Genomic DNA, 22734 nt, shown 5'->3' on the forward strand with positions numbered 1-22734 from the left:
TGTACTTATTTAGTACTATTAGGGATAGAACCCAGGATCTCCTTACCACTGAGCTACACTCAGAGCCTTTTTTTATATTTTTTATTTTGAGATGTCTCTCTAACTTGCTGAGGCTGGCCTTGAGCATGTGATCCTTCTGCCTGAGCCTCCCAAGAGGCTTGGATTACAGGCATGGGGCATCATGCCCAGCCTTGACTTCCCCTAATTTTGCAGAAATCTCTCTCTCTCTCTTTATCACTGACTTTCACTTGTTACAATTTTCCTAACGGAATCTAGAGACGGAAACTTATTTCTTCTCTACATAAGCCTTTCAAAGTGTCTGAAGAAATTTTATTGCTTTTTTTGTTTGTTTGTTTTGAACCAGAAATTGGACCCAGGGGTGCTTAATCATTGAGCCACATCCCCAGCCCTTTTTTTAGTTTATTTTGAGACAGGGTCTTGCTAAGTTGCTTAAGGCCTTGCTAAATTGCTGAGGCTGGCTTTGAGCTTTTGATCCCTCTGCTCAGCCTCCCAAGCTGCTGGGATTACAGGTGTGCACCACCATGCCTGGCTCATCACCTCTTCTTGGTGATCTTTATTCATCTCATTCCTCCACAGTAGTGAAGAAACATGGAGCTTCAGCAGAAGGAAACTTTATTCTGTCTTGACACTTGTCAAGTTATGACTTCCACAGCCTACACATTTTATTTGGAAATGAATAATTAGTACTATTTTTGTGATGTTTTAAAAATGCCGTGTGCATATTAATATCTCAAAATTGATTTTTCAGGTAAGCTGAGGTAAGCCTTCAATCCTGTCAGTAAGAAATGTGGATGTGGCTCAAGTGGTAGCGTGCTTGCCTAGCATGCCTGAGGCACTGGGTTCGATTCTCAGCACCACATAAAAGTAAGATAAAGATGTTGTGTCCACCTAAAACTAAAAAGTAAATATTTAAAAAAATGATTTTTCATTATTAACATTATAATTACTAAAATCCTCCTGTAGGATAATTATTTTGGATACATATCTCCCAGCTCTCCCATGGCATCAATGTGAGAGCAACATTTAGAAATTGGGCTTTGAGTCAGACTTCATTTAATAGAATTTTGGTTCATCACTATGTTTGCTCTGTGATCTTGAGGAATTATTTAAGCTCTCTTAGATGTATACATTCACTGCACAGTAGGAGTTGTAAATATTCACTCCATGTAAGATTGGGGAGTGAAATTAAATAGGATAGTGTATGCAATTGCCCTACTATGGCTCTGGGGACCTACAATGGGCATTTCACAAACATGAGCTAATGTTCTTTTATATATAAAATTTATATATATTTATATTTTATATATATGTATAAAATTTATATTTGTATAGTAGATGAAAACAATACCTTTGATCGAACCAAGTGCCTCACACCTGCTAGACAAACACTCCACCACTGAGCTACAACCCCCGACCCCAGTTAGTGTTCTTAACATCACGAAGATAACCTGTCTTCATGGGTACCATTGGTCAGAATCCCCCTGAACGGGGGTCAGCCATGGAGGATGCAATTCTCATCAATGTAAGTATCAGTCGTCTTATCTCCTGTAACTGTGCACAGCACTTGTATTGTCGCCAGACGACAAGCAGAGAGGCTTTGCTGTTTGTAAACAAAACCATCAATTGTATTTTTTGACCATAAAGTGCTGATTTTTAGTCCAAAGCCTCTCTGCTCAACAGCAGGACTCGGGGCCCACTCTCACATGTGCCTTCTGTCTGAGTGAGAGGCTGGTGTGCCTTGGTTTCCTCCTTGTATTTATGGAGTCCCTGGGCTTGTCATCTGGCAACAATGCACCTCCCAGGAATTGGCCCAAATAAGGGGGCATAGGGAAGGTGACTGACTACAAGTGCTGTGCACCGTTACAGGAGGTAAGACAACTCTGATATTTATATTGATGAGAATTGCATCCTCCATGGCTGACCCCTGTTCAGGGGGATTCTGACCAATGGAATCCATGAAGACAGGTTATCTTTGTGATGTTAAGAACACTAACTGGGGTCTGGGGTGGTGGCTCAGTGGTAGAGTGCTTGTCTAGCACATATGAGGCACTTGGTTCAATCCTCACCACCGCAAAAAATAAATAAATAAATAAATAAATAAATAAATAAATAAATAAAAGCTATTGTGCTCATCTACAACTAATATGTATAAACCAAATCACCCTGGAAACATTAAGTGACAAAATTACAATTTAAGCATCACTGTTTATATCTAGGCCTGGTGGCTCATGCCTATAATCCCAACAGCTCAGGAGACTGAGGGAGGAGGATTGCAAGTTCAAAGCCAGCCTCAGTAACTTGTGGAGGCCATAAGCAACTTAAAGAGACCCTGTTTCAAAATAAAAAAGGGCTGGGGATGTGGCTCAGTGACTGAATGCCCTGGGTTCAATTCCTGGTACAAAACAAACAAAAAAACTGCTTACGATGAGTAAGAATTATGAAACCTGAGGATGTTAACTATTTCAAGATAGGAAAAAAACCCTTGAAGACCAATGAAGTCTATGAAGGTGGGAGGAGAGTGCTCTCTGAAATGGGAATGCTTGGGCAAGGAGAGGAAGGACCGGGGACTGCTCACTGGGGAGTGTAAGTGAGGGAGGAACTTTCTAGTATAAGAGAAGAGGATGAGTGGCTGCCCAACTAGATGGCCAGCTGGTATAGGAGGGGTGCAGTGGCCAGTGTGACCAAGAGCAGGGATGGAGCAGGGTGGGCTTCTGGAGGGACAGAGTGTGAGGCCCACAGTCCAGCTGCCTGGGGACCTCCTGGAGGTCCCTCACACATGGGTAAAGCTGCATTGATTTGTGGATAAGAGGTTGAGACCGTTTTGTTCGTTTTTCTATCCAGAGGCATATGGTGCCTGGCACCTGGCAGGTGCTTGACAAGTACAGATGCGGGCTGCGTAACAGACTGAGAGCTGTGATCTTGAGAAAGTCACTTAAGCTCATGTCAACAACAACACAAAAAAGAAATAGGTGAATGAAAAGAATTCAAAACGATAATCACAATAAAAAAAAAATGACTCTGAGGAGATTTTGCAGTGATTACGGTTTTTATCAGCCAGGCCAGAGAATCCTCTGGCATGAGGAAACCAGGGACAAGTTATTAAAACAATAAAAAAGATCATTGAAAACCACAAAAATCATAGCAAACATGAGATGCTGGGGTGGAGTACTGTGATATTTGGGTTCAGTTAATGAATATGCCAAAAAATATATATATATACTCCAACATTAATCAGCCAGTAGTCTCCTGAGATGAGGTCAGAATAGGCACAGATAGGGAACATCAGAAAAGGTCATATTACTGCCCACTAAAGTGAGCAGATAGGAGAGTGGCAGCAACCATCGTGTGGGACTATTCAGCAATGTCATTAAGTCAGGATTGACAGCAAATGTAGGTAGAGTACAAAGGAAAAATCACATTAGGAACCTATGAGTCAAATATCTCATGCAGAATGGATGGATCTTCAGTAAGTAATTAGGAAATATATGATTTGGTATGGAAATCTAATAGGAGCCTATAATTCCCGGGAGAAAGTAGAAAAGATATGGAATGGCCACTTCTGACCTATTGAAAAAGGTTCTGAATTCTAGAAAGCAAGGAAAGGAAGCAGAATGAGAGTTTGAAAAGATGATTCAGAGGAAAATAAAGTACCTTGCAAAGTGCAGGACCTTCGCCTTCATAGACTGACTACCAGGGGCTGTCCCAGGGTCACTGTCCTGCAGTACAGCCCAGGGCCCACCTTCCCCTTTTCCTTTTTTGCTCCACCAGCCGCCCTGGAAGTGCTGCCTCTCTCCAAGACTCTCACTGGAGACATCCCTTCTGCACAGCCTTTGTACAGAGAGTTGGAGCGGAGAAGTGTAAGAGATGGGATAGAAGGCATGCTTAAAGAGGTGGATTCTCAGTGCTCCTCATTAAATAAATTAACTCTTTTATCTTTGCAGTTGCATGTAATTCAACTCCCCTGGGCCATGGAGCAGAAAACAGAAAGAGAAATTTTCAGTCAGTACTGTATGTATGTATGCAGTAAGAGGGTGAGGTGGATCATTTCCTCCAAGGAAAACAAGAGTTTTCTTTGCTTTAATTTGAATGTCACAAGGTGTCCCCTGTGGAATGTTTGTTTTCTACATGGACCCAAAGTCAAGAATCAGTCCTCTGTGAAGTGCTTCCTCTAAAGAATCTCTCAGGATTAGGGATATAGCTCAGTTGGTAGAGTGCTTGCCTTGCATGCACAAGGCCCTGGGTTCAATCCTCAGCACCACAAAAGAAAAGAATCTTGTTAACCATTTGGTGTTTGTGATGTTAAATTCATGATAATTAAAAGTGTCAAGGTAGAGAGGGAGGTACTTTGAAGTAGGGTTCTGATCAAACATCACCGTGGGGAGTCCTCTGTGAGCTATTTGAGGGGTATTAGCTCTGTACTGAGCCATGGAGACTTAGGTGTTTTTCCTTAGGACTATCCCAGCTCTCCTGTGCGCATCTGATTGCCCAAGGCAGGAGACCTGGGTCCTCCTAGGGGGACAGCTCCTGCAGCTCCAGATTTGGCATAACCTGTTGGGCGTAACCCCACCCCCTACCTTATTTGGCAAAGATCATTCCATGGAAAACCTTTGATGTTCCCCCATATAAAGAAAAAAATTGTGGGCTCCATCTCTCTTTTTCTAGTGTAGAAACTCCATCCTTTTTTTTTTAAATAAAATTAATTCCAAGTTTTATTAAGGATTTCAAATTACATATTTCAAATTTCTAGAATGGAATAGAACCACTTTGGAACTGAAGAAATGGCATAAATGAACACTGACATTCCCTGAAACTCCAATTTTATAAAGAAAACAATTCCTGTGCAGACCACACCAATTATTTAATAAGATGAAGTATTACTATCTTTTCACTTTGGCATAGCTGTTTCCTAAAGGAATAAAACAAAAATAGTGATTTTGTTGCTTCTTTCAATTCATTAAAAATGGGATTCTATCTTTAGATAAAAATTTTTAAATTCAGAAAAAGCTTGTATTTAGATTATGGTTAGAAAAAAAATCACAGTCTATCTAAGTCAAAGCAATCAAAATCTTTTTGAAATTGAAGAAGAAAAAAAACTATTATAATTGGTTAAGGATTTCCAGTAGTTAGTTAAAAAGCTCAGGAAAAGGCATGGATAATTCTATGCAAATAATAAAATGTCTTCACATTCTAAAACCTTAATACTAAATTTTCAAAAGAAAACTATCACTTCTAAAAGTGAACTTAATGTAATTTTATTAACAGCAGAAATTCAAACTCTCCTGTAATTACAATTCATTTAGTTCACCCTTACTGCCAGACCAAAAGTTCACCCCCCAAAATTAACAGTAATAAGCCTGAAGTATTTTAAATGTGGCTCTATAGTCTCAAATTTAATTTCATTCTCCTTCCCAAAAATGGTCTTATTACCACTTTAGTCCCATGATCTCTATAGTATTTTGTTACAGTATGGTCATCTGATACACCTGGAAAAAAAATCCTTGGACCTACTGAATAGTTCACTCATCCCATCCAATTTTCATTAAAATAGGAGCCATGCACAGATCTGAAAGAGTGCTGTCTGGCCAGATCCAGAAGAGAAGTGTTTTCACTTCATTTTCCAATTAATTATGGAAGCCTGGTATGGAAAAAAAATGCTGAATATCACACTTGTGGTACAAAACAGGCCCAAATTTTTAAGCTTTTAATGAGGCTGAGAAACAGTTCATGAAATTTAACTTAATATGCCTTAACACATCTGTGAGGTAGTTAAGTAAACAGCACTATCCATTTTAATACACAGTAAACAGAAGCATGGGTAAACGACATACTAAAGCAGTAAGAATTAGAATAAACCACACAGGCTTAGGGCTTTGGTTCTAGCCCAAAGGAAATGAAATTTAACATTTTTGCTTTTTAAAACTATATCACATCATTAAGAGTCTTTTTTTTTTCCTTTCACTTGCTTACGAAGCTAACATGCTTTCCTTCAATAATATGTGGTAAACTGGGCACAACCCTTAATCCAAGCCTCTGGGTCTAACCTGAATTAGTACAAAATTAAGACAGTATCTTGTGAGAACTAAAATTATATTTGACATTTTTATTTTAGGCTGCAAAAACAAGCAAACAAACAAGAAAAACTTGAAAAAGGCTCGTCACATGATGTAGATTCATCCTTTCCAGGAAAGCAGAAGGTAGATCAGTGCAGGTTATCCTCAAGGCACATACATCCTGCTTCACTGTTGCTTGCACTCTGCTGGGTTTTGATCCTTCTTGGAGTCATAGTCTGGATTATTTTCCTCATCTCTTTCTTCTTCCCCTTCCTCATCCACTTCTTCACCTTCTTCATCATAATCATCATCATCATCTTCAATAGCTTCTCCAGTGAGGTATAACACTGATCTCGGGATTTTACACTCATGTAAAAAGTGACCAATTTCAAAGTCTGCAGCAAGAATAGCTTCAGCAGCATCATCCAGATCTCCACTGTCAGGAACTTCAGGAGGGGCAAAAAGAAAGAAAGAAAGAATCATTGGAGACTGTTTTAGTCACTGTACAAACTTTCCCTCGACCCTTGTGTTTCTGCTTCTTCTTAATAGATTTCAAAGTGACATTCTTTCCTTTTTTCCACTCTATCTGGCACCCTGTACAGTCCATAATTTCGGGTCCATCAAAAGAAAAGGGATCAGAATCGTCTGGTTCTGACCTCATCCTGTATGTCTTTGTCAACACTTCATTAGTGAAATATTCATTGGGTTCAAAGTGAAATTCTAAGATAAAACTCATAGGCTGGCCAGCATCTGAGAACTTCACTTTAATATCTTTCAAGCGCTTCAGAATAGGTTCATCATGTTCCTGAACCATGTCACTGAGCAAGTCAACGTTCTTAAAAACAGTCAACCAAAATTCAGGAATTCCTTTAGGGTCTTCTTTTTCTTCATCTTTTTTTTCTCATCTTCTATCTTGGCCTTTTCTTTCAGCTCCTCCGAAATTTCCTCTTCTTCATCTGGTTTCCATTCACATTCTTATTCTGTAGGTTCATAAATTGCATTAATGATCTCAAATCACTTATCGAATAGAGGCTGATGGACAACAGCATACTTCCTTTCAAGATCATGAACTTCCTCATAGAATGTGGCTTCTATCTATGCACATTTAACTTGAAGGTTTTTGAGAGCATTCTTTTAACTACCCTAGGCAAGCTTTCAGTGTGTCCTGTTGGTGTTTCCACCAGATCTTCAAGTCTTTCTTGAACAGCTGCAAGAACCTGAGGATTTTGCATCATCTGAACAGTCAGGTGACGCGCTTTGATTTTTGTTTCTTCATCAGTTTCTTCTTCTTCTACTTCTTCAACATCATCCAAATCTTGATCAAGTTCAGATTGTTCTTTGTTGTCAGTGTCTGCCATGTTGTAGGAACTTCAAATACCGGCAGCTAGTACTGGGAGCCAGGCGGTCGGAGCTGCGCAGGCAGTGACTCCAGGAGGCAGCAGAGAGGCCAGGAGCAGGAGGTGGCGCCTAGAGCAGGTGGCGCTAAAAAAGCTGGAAACTCCATCCTTAAGATCAGCGAGCCCCCACCCACCCCTACTTTTTAAAATCACATCCTGTGTCCTGTGGTTTTCTCGCTGCTTTCTCTTTTTAGCTTTTATTCTGCAGCCAGCCCACTCCACAAAGGGGAACCTCACATCCACTTCATTACAGCTTTACCCCTAAAGCTGTAATGAAGGAAGAAGGAAGAAGGAAGAAGGAGAAGGAAGAAGGAAGAAGGAGAAGGAGAAATTGTTCTCAGAAGAAGACACAAATGGGGGCTGGGGATGTGGCTCAAGTGGTAGCGCGCTCGCCTGACATGCGTGTGGCCCAGGTTCCATCCTCAGCACCACATACAAACAAAGATGTTGTGTCCACAGAAAACTAAAAAATAAATATTAAAAAATTATCTCTCTCTCTCTCTCTCTCTCTCTCTCTCTCTCTCTCTCAAAAAATAAAAAATAAATTAAAAAAACAAGAAGAAGACACAAATGTCTAGCAGATATATGACAAAACTCCTCAACGTCACTCATCATCAGAGTAATGCAAGCTAAAACCACAAGGAGACAACACTGCACCCTGCTCAGCAGGGTTATGATCAAAAACAGGATAAAAAGGGAAACATGGGCTGTGCACTGTAATCCTATATACTCAGGAGGCTGAAGCAGGAGAACCTCAAATTCAAAGCCAACCTGGGAAACTTAGAAAGACCCTTTCCCTAAATAAAAAATTAAAGAGGCTGCAGATAAAGTTCAGTGTTGGTACAACTGTCTGGCTTGGGTAAGGCCCTGGATTTAATCTTTAAAAAAAAAAAAAAAAAGAAAAGGAAGAAAGAAAGAAAAGAAAAAAAAAGGCAGAAAAAAAAAGGAATGTTGGTGAGGATGTGGAGAAAAGGCATCTCTGAAATGTAAATAAATGTAATAATTTATTGTAATATAATAAATATGGAAAACAGGTTGTAATGTAAATAAATATAATAATTATGGAAAATAAGTTGCTTGAAGAATTTTAAATAGACCACCATAACCTCCAGAAATTCCATTTTTGTGTGAAAAACAGATGGGTGTGAAATAGGTATTCACATTACATGTACATTCTCATTAACTATAGCAATATTATTCACAGTACTCAAAGTATAAAATCAATGTAAATGTTTATTGACATATAACTGAATAAATAAATATGCATCTACACAATGGGACATTAGTCAGGCACAACAATGAGAGAATCGTGGCATTTAGTACAACATGGATGAGCCTGGATGACATTATCAGCGTGACACATCAGTATGTCCTGATATGTCATACTGAAGCTGCCGGGGTAGGAAGTCAAGTCCCACATGGCTCACTTACACGTGGGTCTAAAAGTAGAGCCCAGAGAAATAGAGAAGATGGTGACCACAAGAGCTGTGGGGTGGAGGATTAGGCGGTTATCTGTCAGAGCTACCCATTTCAGTTAGATAAGCTGAGAAGCTTCAAGAGATCTATTGTACAACATGATGAGTATAATCAATAACAGTAAACTTCAGAGTTGAGACAAAGGGAAAGATATCATAATGAGGGGGAAATACTGGCAAAACACATATTGGATAAGGGTCAAGTATCTTTATAATGCAGTGATTTTAACTGTCAGAAACAAAAATACAATCTACACCATTACTTAATGAGCACTGACTTCATAAGACATTTCCCCACAGAAGATAGATCAACTGCCAACAAATTCCTGAAAAGATGCTCGATGTGTCACAGGGAAATGCAAAGCAAATGCAAAATGTGATAGTACTTCATAGACTGTGGAATGCTCTACTTTTTATAAGTATTGGCAAGGGTATTATGATACCGGCACCTTCACAGGTAGAATGTAAAATGGGACATTTTACACCTACCATAGGCCCAAGCTCCACTCCTATTTATATTACCCAAACAATAATAATAATAATATAGTTCTTAACAATAAAGATAGGTTCTGAGAAATGCACTCTTATGCAGTTTCGTCATCATGCAAACATCCTACAGTACACTTAGATGAAGTATCATGGCTGTGACATCACTAGGCAATCCAGTGTTGTGGAACTGCCCATCACATATACAGTCTGTCATTTGCTGAAGCCTCATTAATGCAGCGTGTGACTTTACTGAGACATAAGCATTCACGCATATCCTTAGCAGCACTCTTCACAGTAGCTACAAGATGTAAATTACCCCAAGGTCCATCAAGGAAGGAATGGCAAAACCACTTTGTTGTACACCTAAAGTGAAATATGCAGTGACAGAAAGAGAGAGAGGTGACATTAACCAATAAAACTGCCAAAGGGAAGAAGGAAAATAAGGACAGAAGAAATGAGGGAGAGAAGGAAGGAAAACCAGCAAGAACCACAGAGAATGAAGCAAGGTCTCAGTGCGATTCTAGCCATTACCTCACAAGTCGTATGAAAAAGCCTGTGTTCAAAACTTGATTCCAGATTCTTCACATGTTCAAAATCCAAACATTGCTGTTACAAAGCGTATGTTAGCAAAGGTCGGAGTCGACCTCAGTTGTGTGTTCCACGTTTAGTCAATTCCAATCTCAGTGTCTTCAGTGAGTAAGTGAATGAGAGAAAATATCTCAAAGAAATCTTTTCCATGATAAATAAAGTCATAGAGTGTAAAGCAACAAGCACAGTCCTGATATAACAAGCTCTTTTGTCTTAAAATTTTCATTCCATTTCCTCAGGGAAAATAGGAATATTCAAATTAAGGTAAGAAATATCAATATTCAATGAATGATTTTTGAGGAAATTATTTCAGCACTTGGCATAAGTGTACTGAATGGATTCTAGAGGAGAAGTTAACACAAACATAAATAAATGCGGAATCATGGATCTTTTGGGAAAAGAAGAAATAAAGCATGTCTTTAGGTCCCTGAAGGAGCCAGGACAGGTAAATTCACAGCAATAGCTTAAGTATCTGCAATGTCCACTTAGTTCTGAGGTCAGTGATCCAAGAAGGACCAAAGGCTGCTCTACTGAGAAGCCTCCCCAGGGCCCCCTTTACATCCTTGTTCCTCAGGCTGTAGATGAAGGGGTTCAGCATGGGGGTGACCACAGTGTACATCATTGAGGCGATCATGGTTCTTGGGGAAGACTGGGTCCCAGCAGAATTGAGATAAACCCCAAATCCTGTTCCATAGAACAAGGAGACCACACAGAGGTGGGACCCACAGGTGGAAAAGGCTTTAGACTTGACCACAGAGGAGGACATCCTTAGTAAGGAGGAGACAATCTGAGAGTAGGAGAAGAGGATCCCTGTCATAGGAACCACACCCAGCAGGGAAGTCACCGTATACATAAAGATGTAATTGATGATGGTATCAGAGCCGGCCACCTTGAGTAGCTGAGCCAGTTCACAGAAGAAATGTGGGATTTCAGTGCCTGTGGAGAAGGTCAGTTGGTTCAGCAGTACAATATGACCCAGGGAGACCCAGCATATGATGATCCAAGACATCAGAACCAGGAGGACACAGAGCTGGGGGTTCATAATGACTGTGTAGTTCAGAGGATGACAGATGGCCACAAAGCGGTCAAAGGCCATGATGGTTAATAGGAAATTTTCCATTCCAGCAAAGGTATTAAAAAAATATACCTGAGTCAGGCACTCGATGTAGGAGATGTCTTTATTCTGTGCCTGGACCTTCACTAGGATCTTTGGGACTGTGGTGGAGATGAAGCAGATATCAATGAAGGACAGGTTGGAGAGGAAGAAGTACATGGGGGTGTGGAGGTGGGAGTCAGAGCAGATGGCCAAGATGATGAGCAGGTTCCCAAGCACTGTGATCAGGTACATGGACAGGAACAGCCCAAATAGGATGGGCTGCAGGTCTGGATCATCTGAGAGAGGCAGGAGGAGGAATCCTGGTACACACGTGTGGTTTTCTGCTTCCATGTAATTGGTGTACCTGCTGGGGAAAGAGGCAAGTGCACTGTTCAATTAATAGCCAGCCGTCATCTCAGGTAATTTTCCCTTTACAGTGTCACCCTTGGATGGATGTCCTTCACCCTGTATTGAATCACACCACTGACTGTGATTTACTCAGCCAAATGACAGCCCATTTCCCACTTTCAAAAGTGTGTAATTATCCTGACTTCCTTTAACTTAGCAGGAACATCTCTTTGACTCACTAGTTTCAATTTTCCTAACTAAATTAATGGGAATCTGGGGGAAGCCACCCATGAATTACATGAGGATTTAGGTTTGGCCTTAGGAACTATCCATGGCTCTCCCATGGCAATAGATTGCCCAATGCATGTGACCTTTAAACTCCGCTCTCCTAGGAAGATCCCTTATAGTAGCTACGAAGATGGATGTAACCCATTGGGAACTGGACAGCCTTTACATTTAAACTTTTTTGGTAAAGAACATTCTATGGACTGTCTCTGATATGTCCCGATATAAAGAAAGCAGATGGGGGCTCCATTTTGCTGTAGTGTAGACACTCGATCATGACCAGCTTGCCCATCCTGCCCCAGCTTTTGAAACTAATTCCACCGAGGGGAACTCCATTTTCACTGCCCTCATAGATCACGGGCCAGAGGCATCACCTGATTTCTCTTCTATTAAACTTCCAAGATATTTGCAGAAACTTCATCATCTCTTTTCAGTAATCCAAATACTCTATTAATTCTCATGGCTCTGTAACGGTCAGTACACATGAACTTTCATCCCAAACAATCTTCACTGTGTGACATGGCACACAGATTTCAATTAACTCCCATATTTGCTTGGAAATGAATGGTAATCATTGTTACTATTTTTGTGATGCTTATAAAAGGATCTAAAAATGATTTATCGTTATTAATTATCCCAAGGTATCATTATGAGAGAGACATTCAGAAATTGAGTTCTCAAGTCAGATTTCACTTAACCTCATTTTGGTTCTGCAATGCAGTACATGATGTTGGGAAAATGACTTAAACTCTTCTAGATGCAGATTCTTCCCTCCACGGTAGGAGTCATAATTATTCATGACACAGTAAGGATTGGAGAGTGAAATTGAGACAGTGCATGTAATTGTTATCCTGTGGTTCCTGTGCTGTAACACGGGCACTCAATAAATGTGAAATGTTAAAAACAATGTTAAGAACAATACATCTGCTTTGCCAGGCTACCGTATTTCAATACTCCTCTTAACTTAACCAGGGCAGCCATAAAGGATGAAATTCTGAATAATACAGATACAACAGTGATGTTACCTCTTTTAACTGCATACAGCACTTGTATTAATGAAGAGACCTATGGCTCCTCTGGGAGAATTTCCTGCCAGGTGAATTGTTCCAAGAAGAGGAAAAGTCCAGGGGGACTCTACTGATAAGAGGAAGAAGCAAAAGCACACCACCATTAAAGTCAGATGCAGGAGACGTGTAAGAACCTGTGTCCAGTTACCCATTCTCTTGAGTAGGAATGTTTTGTAATAAAATCAGCAGTCAATGGGCCAAATATACAGCTTTGGATTCCATTTCAAGCATTTATAAACCAAATCATCTTAAAATCAAAACACCAATTTATGATTTAAAATTTTAAACAAAGAGTGAGCAGTAAGAAGGCTAGGGATGTTCGTTTTTTTTTCAAAACATGAAAAAAATCCTTGAACACCAATTTAGTCTGGGAAGGTGGGGAGAGAGTGTTCTCTGAAACAGGAATGCTTGAGCGGGGAGAGGAAGGAACGCAAGTGAGGGAGAAACCTTCTGAGAGAAGAGGATGAGTGGCTGCCTAGTCAGATGGCCAGCTGGTATAGGAGGGGGTGCCAGTGACCAGTGTGGCAGAGAGCAGGGATGGAGCAGGGTGAGTTTCTGGAGGGACAGAATAAAATTGAGAGGGACATTCAGAACTGCCTGGGGTCCTCCCTGAGGTTCCTCACACATTGGTAAAGCTGTATTGATTTGAGGATATGAGGTTTGGACATCTTTGTTAATTTTTTTACCCAAAGTTACATATGGTGGATAGATAAAGAAAATGTGGTATATATACTCAATGGAACATTACTCAGCTTTAAAAAAGAGAAATTATGGCATTTGCCAGTAAATGGTGGAGTTGGAGAATATCATGCTATGTGAAATAAGACAATCCCACAAAACCAAAGGCGAATGTTTTCTCTAATATGGGAATTCTAATTCACAATAAGGTGTGGGGCACTAGGGAAAAATAGCGTGACCTTAGATTAGGTAGAGGGAAATGAAGGAAGGGAAGGGGAGGGGATGTGAGGATAGGAAAGACAGTGGAATGAAACAGACATTATTACTGTATGTATATATGTAACTGCATGACCAATATGATTCTGCAACATGTACACTCAGAAAAATGAGAAATGATATATCATCTATGTATATCAAAGTGCAGAAATGCATTCTAATGTCATGTATAACTAATTAAAAAAAATTTTAAAGATGCATATGGTGCCTGTCACCTTGCAGGTGCTCAACAAGTCCAGATGTTGGCTGTGTAACAAAGACTGAGATGTGTGATCTTGAGAAAGTTGTTCAAGCTCATGTCAACAAAAACACAAAAATAAATAGATCAATGAAGAGAACTCAAAAGTATAATCACAATAAAAAAAGTGACTTTGAGGAGATTTGGCAGCCATTACTGTTCTTCTCAGCCAGGCCACAGTATCCTTGGACATGAGGAAAGCAATAGTAACTTCTTAACTCAATAAAAAATGATTGTAGGAAAACCACAGCAAATAGAAGATGCTACATTGAAATACTATAATATTTGTGTTTGGTTCATGAACATGGCAAGAGAGTACACTCCAACTTCAATCATTCAGTATTCTCCTGAAATCAGAATTGGCCTGAGTACCACACATCACAAATAACCAGGATTGTATATGTGGTGGCCACTGAAGTGCAGAGATAGTGACAATGACAATCACCACAATCTGAGCTTCAGTGCAGATTCAGTGATGTCATTAAGTCAGTCTGACAGCAGCACAGGTAGATTACAAAAGAACAACCGGTCACATCAGAGCAATACCTCATGCAAAAGGGATCTTCAGTGAACAGTTAGCAAATAAATGATTGAAAGAGGAAATCTAATAGGGACCTGTCATCCAGGGAGGGAGTGGAGGAGATCGGGAGACTCTCCAGAAAGCACTGCCTTCAAGGAATGGCCATTTCAGACTCTTGCATTAAGGTTCAGAATTCCAGAGAGCAAGGAAAGAGGCAGAATGGGAGCCTGAAAAGATGATTCAGTGGAAAATAAAGTACCTTGCACATGGAGGACCTTCACCTTCATAGATTAACTATCCTGGGCTGCCCAGGGTCACTGTCCTGGAGTAGAGCCCGGTGCCCACCTCCCTTTTCCTTCTTGCTGCACCAGCCACACTGGACACACCGACTCTCTCCAAGGGCTACCACTGGAAATGTCCCTTCTGCACAGCCAGCTCCAGGGAGCCCACTTGGGTTTTCACAGAGGCCTGGAACAAAGAAGTCAGGAGAGGGGAGCAGGGGCTTGCTTCAAATTTCTAGCAGCTCAAGGGTTGAATTCTCTGTGCTCCTCACTGAGTCAGTCTTTGTGTTGTATTCTCACTCCAAACAATTCAGCTCCCCTGGGCACAGAGCAGAGGGCACAGTGGAAAAATTTCAGTCTATATTGTGTGTATGTAGGCAGCAAGAGGGTGAGATGCACTCATTTCCTCCAAGGAAAACATCTGTTTTCTTTGCTTTGATTTAAGTATACAAAGTGTCCTCTAAGGAATGTTTAATTTCTATGAGGGACTAATCAGAAGAATCATTCCTCTGTGAGGGGCCTGCCCCAAGCAATCTTTGAGGATTTAATAAATCTCTTGGTGTCCACAATGTTGAATTCATGATAATTAATGGTGTAGATAATTAAGGTAGATAGTGAGGTACATAAGTAGAGACTGAGGCCAAGGTGACTTCATCCCTATAGGTCTAACAGTTCTAAAAATTAGAAACATACAGTATATGTACATTATGCCAATACACCAGCAATGTAATTTTCAAAATGTTTCTTTAAGCTTTCACCATGTTCTTTATTTTCAAAAATTATTTAATTTGTTTTATATATTTTGTTTATCTTTTCAAGGGATAAGGAGTAAATAGCTACAAGTGTGAGAGTCTGTTTTTGTGGCGATGAAGATGTTCTAATTTGCCCTCACGATGCCCCCACATGTGTATGAATAGACTAGAAGCCATTGAGTTGTACACTTTCAGAGGGTGAATGACATGGCACATGAATTATATGGTAACAAAACTGTTGAGGAAAGTTTATCAAACTAATATCAGATATCAAAATATATATTATTGTGGTTCAGGGTGCAAGAGTGATATTGTACACAATGGATTGTAGGTTCTAGAAAGACATAGAGAAGAATGTTACTTTGTTTCTGTAAAGGGAATGACATCACTTGGGAGGTATTGAGGGCTGGCTGGTTGGTTTACAGTGCTGGGATGGAACCCAGGGCCTCCTGTGTTGTTATGCTTGAATTTGGGACCCCCAAAAGACCACCAGAGACCAAGATCGATGTAAGCAGCAAAGAGGTGTTTATTGCGAGCTAGCTCGGTCCTCCATGCACACACACAGCAAATGGTGATGCTGAGAGGCCAGAGCCCAGGGTTTGCAGTAGTTTTATGCACTCTTTGGGGAAGGCAGGGACTTCACATACATCATAGCATCTCTTAGCAAATCATCACACACCATGGGAAAATCATAAAACAACACTAAAACATGATTAGCACATTCACTGGCAGGAACAAGTTGGGTAGGGGTGATTGGCTAGTACAAGAGGGGGATTTGTTTGAACTGATTGGCTTAAGCCATGAGATCAAACACCATAAACTACTGGGAGGGTCATCCGGCATCCCAGGTATTTTCCCTGTCTCATGCTGATTGGTGGTTGCTAGGGAGTTGCTATGGGTCCTCACCTAGCCTGACTGAGTCAGGGACACCTGGCTCTCCTGTTATTTGTAGATAAACAACTCAGCAGAGTGGTTATGTGCCTAGGAGTGCTCTGTGGGTCTTTTCAAGGACAAGGGTCCCGCCCCCTTCCTTGGACAGTCTTTGCTCTGAGGTAGAGGCTGGTTGTTCACCTGCACACCAGGCAGGTGCTCTACCTCTTAGCTACACCCATGGCCCTGGGAGGTACTTTGTGACTCTGCTAAAGGAAGGAGTTTTACACTCCAGTGCCAGCTACCTGTAGAGTGCATCAGGAATTCACCCACCCTCCATGTTTGCAGGCAGCGGTGTAAGGAACATGCCTGCAAGAGGAAATCAGTTCTAAAGTTCATTTCCAAATTTTTTTCCTTCCTCATATTGAATCTCATAAAATCCTAGAAAACATTCCATCTTCCATAGAATATAGATAATACCATAAAAACAGGATAATATATTAGCTATTGTAATACATGTAATTAACATAGTTAATAATTATTAGATAATAAATTCCTTCATTATGTGGTACACTATATATTGATGTTTAAATATACTTAATTGTAATGTATAACATATATTATACTATAATATCCTACAAGATATTGTATTTAAAAGAAATACAAAATTCCATAAAGTAGCATCAGTATAATTGAACACAGGTACTCAAGTCCACAAAGCTCAAACTTTTTTTTTTCTTTTTAGTAGTTGCTCCAAAAAGCTCAAACTTTTCTTAAATTTCAATGCTACATTAATTCAACTTACTTTTTAAATTCTGTTTGTCTGTTTTTAGACTCAACTTTATCTTCATCTATTCAACAGATTTTCCTTGGGCCAGAGACTGTGCTCAGTTCTACGAACACAAATATAAAACAGAGAAAAAAATGTCTTGAAATTGACAGTGTAGATTTTAGAAACATAGCAGTAGTGATGCTAGACATAAAAACAGAGTGTGGGCCAGGCTTGGTGTTACACACCTGCAATCAGGAAAATGAAGCAGGAGGATTGCAAGTTTCAGGCCAGTGTGGGCAGCTTAGCAAAACCTTGTCTCAAAGTATACAGGAGACCCGAGTCCCCTGTGCTTCTCCTTTGCTAGCAAAGGAAAGGGGCTGAGGATGTGGCTCTGGGGTAAAGTACTGGGTTCAATCTCCAATATTCAAAAGTAAATAAAGAAATGAGTGTGGGCTGGGAATGGAGTGTTGGTGAGCCTGATTCTGGACCCTCAGGGAGGAATGCTTGTCCTGCTCACTGCAGCAGGGAAGTCCTAACACAGAACACTGTTTGGGGACAAAGTTCTGTCAGAACACTGGCAAGTGCCATTTCCTTGCTCCTTTGACAAGAAGTTATTCCCCTGTTGGTCCAAGATCAGCCTGAGTGGCAGTTTCTGAACTCTTGGTGTCTGGACTTCAGTAATATGACCTGTAGTGTATCACCTCTGGCCTGCTGTGACCGTTATATTGGCACATACCCACTGTAAAAGCTATTTTTGCTGTGCAATAAATCAGACGCAGTTCTCTGAAACTGTCTCCAGGGGGGTTTCTCTGCACCCCCAAAGGGCAGGCCCTTTATTACCGCTGCTGACCGGTGACGAGTCCTTGCTTCCCCAATGTTGAAGTATAACACCAGAGAAGCATGCCGAGGCAAGGTCAGAATGGAAAATAGAAGTTTATTAAAAGACAGCAGAAAAGACTTCTCCCGGAGGAAGAAGGGGACCCAAGAGATGGAATCCATTGAAGGGAGAATGTGTTCCCCTTTTGATAGTTTTTTCAGTGATGGAATGTAGGTGGGAAGGCCCGAAGGGTGGGACACAGGTGGGCCAAAGAAGTAATCTGGGCAGGAAGGACTTTTGAGTCAGCATCTTCAAGTTTGCTGGGAGCTGTTCATTAACAGTTCTTTGGGATGGGTTCTGGGCCTTGGGCTTTTCCCGGACTTCATTAACATTCCAAGAGTTGTTCAACTTTTCCCGGAATTCATTCTCAACATGGCCTCCATTTTGGATCTTACTCGATATTAGACCCAATTTACCTAACTACACTGACTACCTAACTTTAAATCTGGCTTCACCTTCAGCAATGGAGCTCAGTGATAGAGACTTGCCCAGCGTACACATGGTCCTTGGTTTCTTTCCCTAGCACTGAAAGAAAAGTAATTAAAAATGGAAATCGATATCTCAAGATGTCCAGCAATACATGTCTCAAAAGGAAAAATTCCCATTATCCCACCACTCTTTATTTCTCTCATATAAAGTGGAAATTCTTCTGGGGATAGAACATTCCTGAAGATAAATGTTCTGTGAGTTCATCTCTCAGGACACCCTCTCCTGGGGTCCTGCTTCAGCCCACTGGATTCAATGCAGTCTTTCCATTCCTAGAAGTGTTTGGAGTAAATGAAGTAATGATCGCCTGTCCAGGGGCCACCACTCTCATTCTGGTCATGAGGATCATGTCATGTTGTAAGGGTAAAAGAAATTGAAGTTAAAGTGTAAAAGACCGGGCATTGTAAAGTTTCTAAGCTGCAAGGCCTGAGTTAAAAAGTAAAGGACCAGGTATTGTTAAGTTCCTCTGCTACCCCCAAAACCTGAAATTCCTGTAGCTGTTAGGACAATACCTGAACTGCCTAGTAAATATTCCCACTGACCCTCTGGTTGTTCAATAACCTAGGACCCTGGGTAGCCTGGCACGTAGGCATTCAGGGCCCAAAACCAATCAGTTTGAATGTGTACCCCGCTGTAGAAATGACCAATCACCCCCGCCTGACCTGTTCCCGCTAATGAATGTGCTAATCATGTCTCAGAGTTGTTGTTCAATTTTCCCGCGCCTCATGATGATTTGTTCTGATGTATGCAAAGCCCCCGCCCTCCTCAAAAAGTGTACTTCAGCACTGCTTAACCTTGGCTCTGGGCTCTGGGCTGCTCTCCCTTCTTGAGTGAGCACGGAGCCTCAGCGCGCTGGATTGAATCCTCAATAAACCCCTTTTGCTATTGCATGAGTTGGTCACTTGGTGGTCTCTTCCTCCGATGTTCGCCAGACCCTTACAATGTAATGTCACAGATACCCCATATTATGGTAAAAGTAGTGAAAACTAATGACAGAAACAGAATGGGATTTCACCTTTTAAAAATCCTGTTCAGGTTATAATTTTATAAATCACATCAATATTTCTAAAAGATCCTTTTGGCAATGTGATCCCTGAGATAATCTTCTAATGTCCTGCAAGTGACAATGACAACTTTCCTTGAAGACAGTGGGGACTCTGAGGATACTCCAGGAATTTTAACAGTGCTCCACTTCACCTTTTCCTCTTCTCCCTCTCCCCCTCCCTAACCTGGGGCAGGGAACAAGATTACCTTGAGTTATTTGTGTTCCCCAGGAAGGAATTATCTCCCAAATTAACAAGTGAATCCCAACACACCATCAGGGGGCCCTGGGACCCCCTGTCAGGGCACACCTGAAAGGAAGCCTTTGAATAGCTTCTTAAAATCTCCCTAATGGACAGAATTGCTGCATCTGGGACAGGAGCCCCCTGTGTTTTCTCCTTTGCTAGCACAACAATAAAACTTCTTTTTCCTTTTTCTCAAAACCATGTCCTTGTTATTGAATTGGAATCCAGGACAAGGACCAAACTTTCACTTACAGATGATTAAGACTTCTAAGGGATTCATCAGCCAACCTGATAATACACTCCTGCAAATCCAGCTGCTCAGAAAGCTGAGGCAGGATTGCAAGGTCAAAGCCAGCCTGGTCAACTTAGTGAGAGGCACTGTCTCAAAATTTTAAAAATTTAAGAGGCCTAGGGATGCAGTTGCAGTTCAGTGATAGAGTGCATGTGGCAGGCCCTGGGTTCAATCTCCAGATGGTTAAAAAAAAAAAACAAGGAAAAAGGAACTTATTTACTGTTCAAATTGTTTTTCTTGCACAGTTATATTAATTCTTTTTACATCTGTGAAGCACATACAGATCACTATACACTTTGGCAGAGTTTGAATGTCCAACATTCAGGTATTGCCATGGTGATAGGATTCATAGGTGGATCTTTAAGAGGGGAAGAGGCTGATGAAGATTAAGGCCCTTATGAAGAAGCTCCAGAGAGTAGGGGTAGGGGGCAGTGGGGGAGAGAGAGGAGGGTGGAGCTATGGAACAGGCCAGTCAACAAATCATGTCCATGCCATTCATTGCCATGTGTAATGTCAAAGGAAATGCAATGTTCTTGGTGTCAAATAAGAAAGGACAACCAGAGATACTGTCAGTCACTAGTTACGTTCATTCCAACAGTGCACACTACACCGAAACCCACACAAATGTCTGTGCAGCCTGTTAGGTAAGAATAGGGTCTCAGGTCAGAGTTCTGGGCTTCAGTCCTGCTTTTGCCATTGATCCCTCTATCACTTTGGAAGGTTTGCTTTGTTCTGTATCCTGTGCCTGTGTGTGCATGCATGTTTGCTCTTAGAGCCTCACTTTCTGTAACAGAGGTCCCTTCACCTTCTGAATATAGCCCTCATTGCTCTAAAGTTTTTTTTTTTAATTTTCTCTCTCTCTCTCTCTCTCTCTCTCTCTCTCTCTCTCTCTCACACACACACAAGATTAAGGAGACAGTGTTATCTTTTCTTCTCCGAGTTAATTGCCCTCCAACATACTCAATATAGGAAGGAGATGCCTGCTGAGGATCTAGGAAGTGAATATCTCCCAATTAATAAATGAATCCTAACACAAGTGGAGTTACATTCCACTTGTGCTCTGGGGGCCCCCTATCAGAGCACAAGTGGAATGTAACCCTTGAAATTCCTTCAAAACTCCCCTATTCCTCCTGATCCAGAAAGTCACATTCTCCTGAAATCAGAATTGGCCTGACTACCACACACATCACAAGACCCTGTTGACAGATATTTGGATTGCATGGGAGAATTGTTTTGGTTATACATTTCATTTGTTTTACATCAGGGCCATAGACAGGGACATCAGAAGGTCCTACTGTTAGTGTCAACACAGATACAGCTGTCAGGAAGCTGAAAAGGAAATATTTTAAGCAAGCATAAAATGGAGTCAGGGCAGAACGAAACACCGTTACTTTGGTTCTATTTCATCTATTAGTGCATTACAGTTGAACATAATAGCTGGGTTCATTTTGACGTAATCACATGTGCAAGGAAGTTAACTTATTCCATATCAGTCCCTGGTACCTCCTTTTCCATCCCCTCCTCCATCCCCTTATTTCCCTTCCTCTGCTGGTTTATCTTCCACTCATTTACTTATTTATTTTTAAATGCTACTTTTTAAATCCTTCTTTTCACATGCAGAACTCACCCAATAGAACAGGGTGATCCTCCCTCAACTCAGCTGGTGTTGCATTAAAAAAAAGTTGGACAGCCTCTTTCTTCTCTGTGGTTAGAGGCTGAGGTCAAATTCCACCAGAGAATGGCAGGGAGACAGACCTGTCCTGAAGCCTTCCCAACTCATGTCTGTGAGAGGCACAGGTGTGCTCTAGTCCTGTTCAAGCGTCACTGAATTATAGATGGACAGTACCAGGCAAGTACTTATGGCTTCCTGAGCCCGAGGAGGAGACTGATTTCTTATCCTTGCTCATCAAATAAATTGTTCCTGAGATGTAGTCTCCAAGCCATTTGGCTCCGTTGGGGTAAAGAACAAATGGCAGAAAGGAACAAGGAATTCTGACTCTGTTTTCAAGAAGGCAGCTTTGGAACAAGAGAGAGCCAGGTGTGGTGTTACATATCTGTCATCCCAGCTACTTGGGAAGCTGATACAGAAGGATAACAAATTTGAGGCCAGTCTGGGCAACTTAGGGAGACCCTGTCTTATGACAAATAATAATAATAATAATAATAATAAAAGGTTGAGAGTGTAGCTCAGTGGTAGAGCACTTCCCTAGCATGTAATTCCCTAGGTTCAATCTCTAGTACTGAAAAAGAGAAAGAGAGAGAGAGAGAGAATCAGGATTGTGTTCAGTGAAAGGAAGTGAGACTTCTCATGATTCAGAGACCTGGGTAGTAGATAAGGAAAGCACGAGGTTTATACTGAGTTCTGAAGACATTCCTGGAGGGACTATCACTTAAGTGTTTATCCATAATAATTTCTCAACTCCATTAAAGATACACTAAGAGGAATAATTGTATTAACATAAATCAGAAGGCCATATAGATAAACAGAGTCATATACACTGGGACTGCAGACTCAGGATTTCTTGCTGCCCACCTTAGAATCTGCTCATATTTACAGCCTTACTACCAAAGGATAGCTCAGGCAGTGAGA

At 41.0% G+C, this 22734-nt stretch overlaps 1 protein-coding gene and 1 pseudogene across 1 annotated transcript; both read right to left on the minus strand.

Moving 5' to 3' along the window:
* Positions 1–6257: 6257 nt before the first annotated feature.
* On the minus strand, positions 6258–7473 carry LOC143638193 (nucleosome assembly protein 1-like 1 pseudogene; annotated as a pseudogene).
* Positions 7474–10471: 2998 nt separating this feature from the next.
* On the minus strand, positions 10472–11467 carry LOC143410933 (olfactory receptor 7D11-like). Its single transcript, XM_076871744.2, has one exon. The coding sequence runs from the start codon at positions 11465–11467 to the stop codon at positions 10472–10474; it is 996 nt and encodes a 331-aa protein (XP_076727859.2).
* Between the last annotated feature and the right edge of the window lie 11267 nt (positions 11468–22734).

This window comes from Callospermophilus lateralis, chromosome 1 (assembly GCF_048772815.1).
Source record: "Callospermophilus lateralis isolate mCalLat2 chromosome 1, mCalLat2.hap1, whole genome shotgun sequence".
Classification (NCBI taxonomy): domain Eukaryota; kingdom Metazoa; phylum Chordata; class Mammalia; order Rodentia; family Sciuridae; genus Callospermophilus; species Callospermophilus lateralis.

Coding starts and splice junctions, on each gene's coding strand:
- LOC143410933 (XM_076871744.2), bottom strand. CDS start 11,467: ATGGAAGCAGAAAACCACACGTGTGTACCAGGATTCCTCCTCCTGCCT.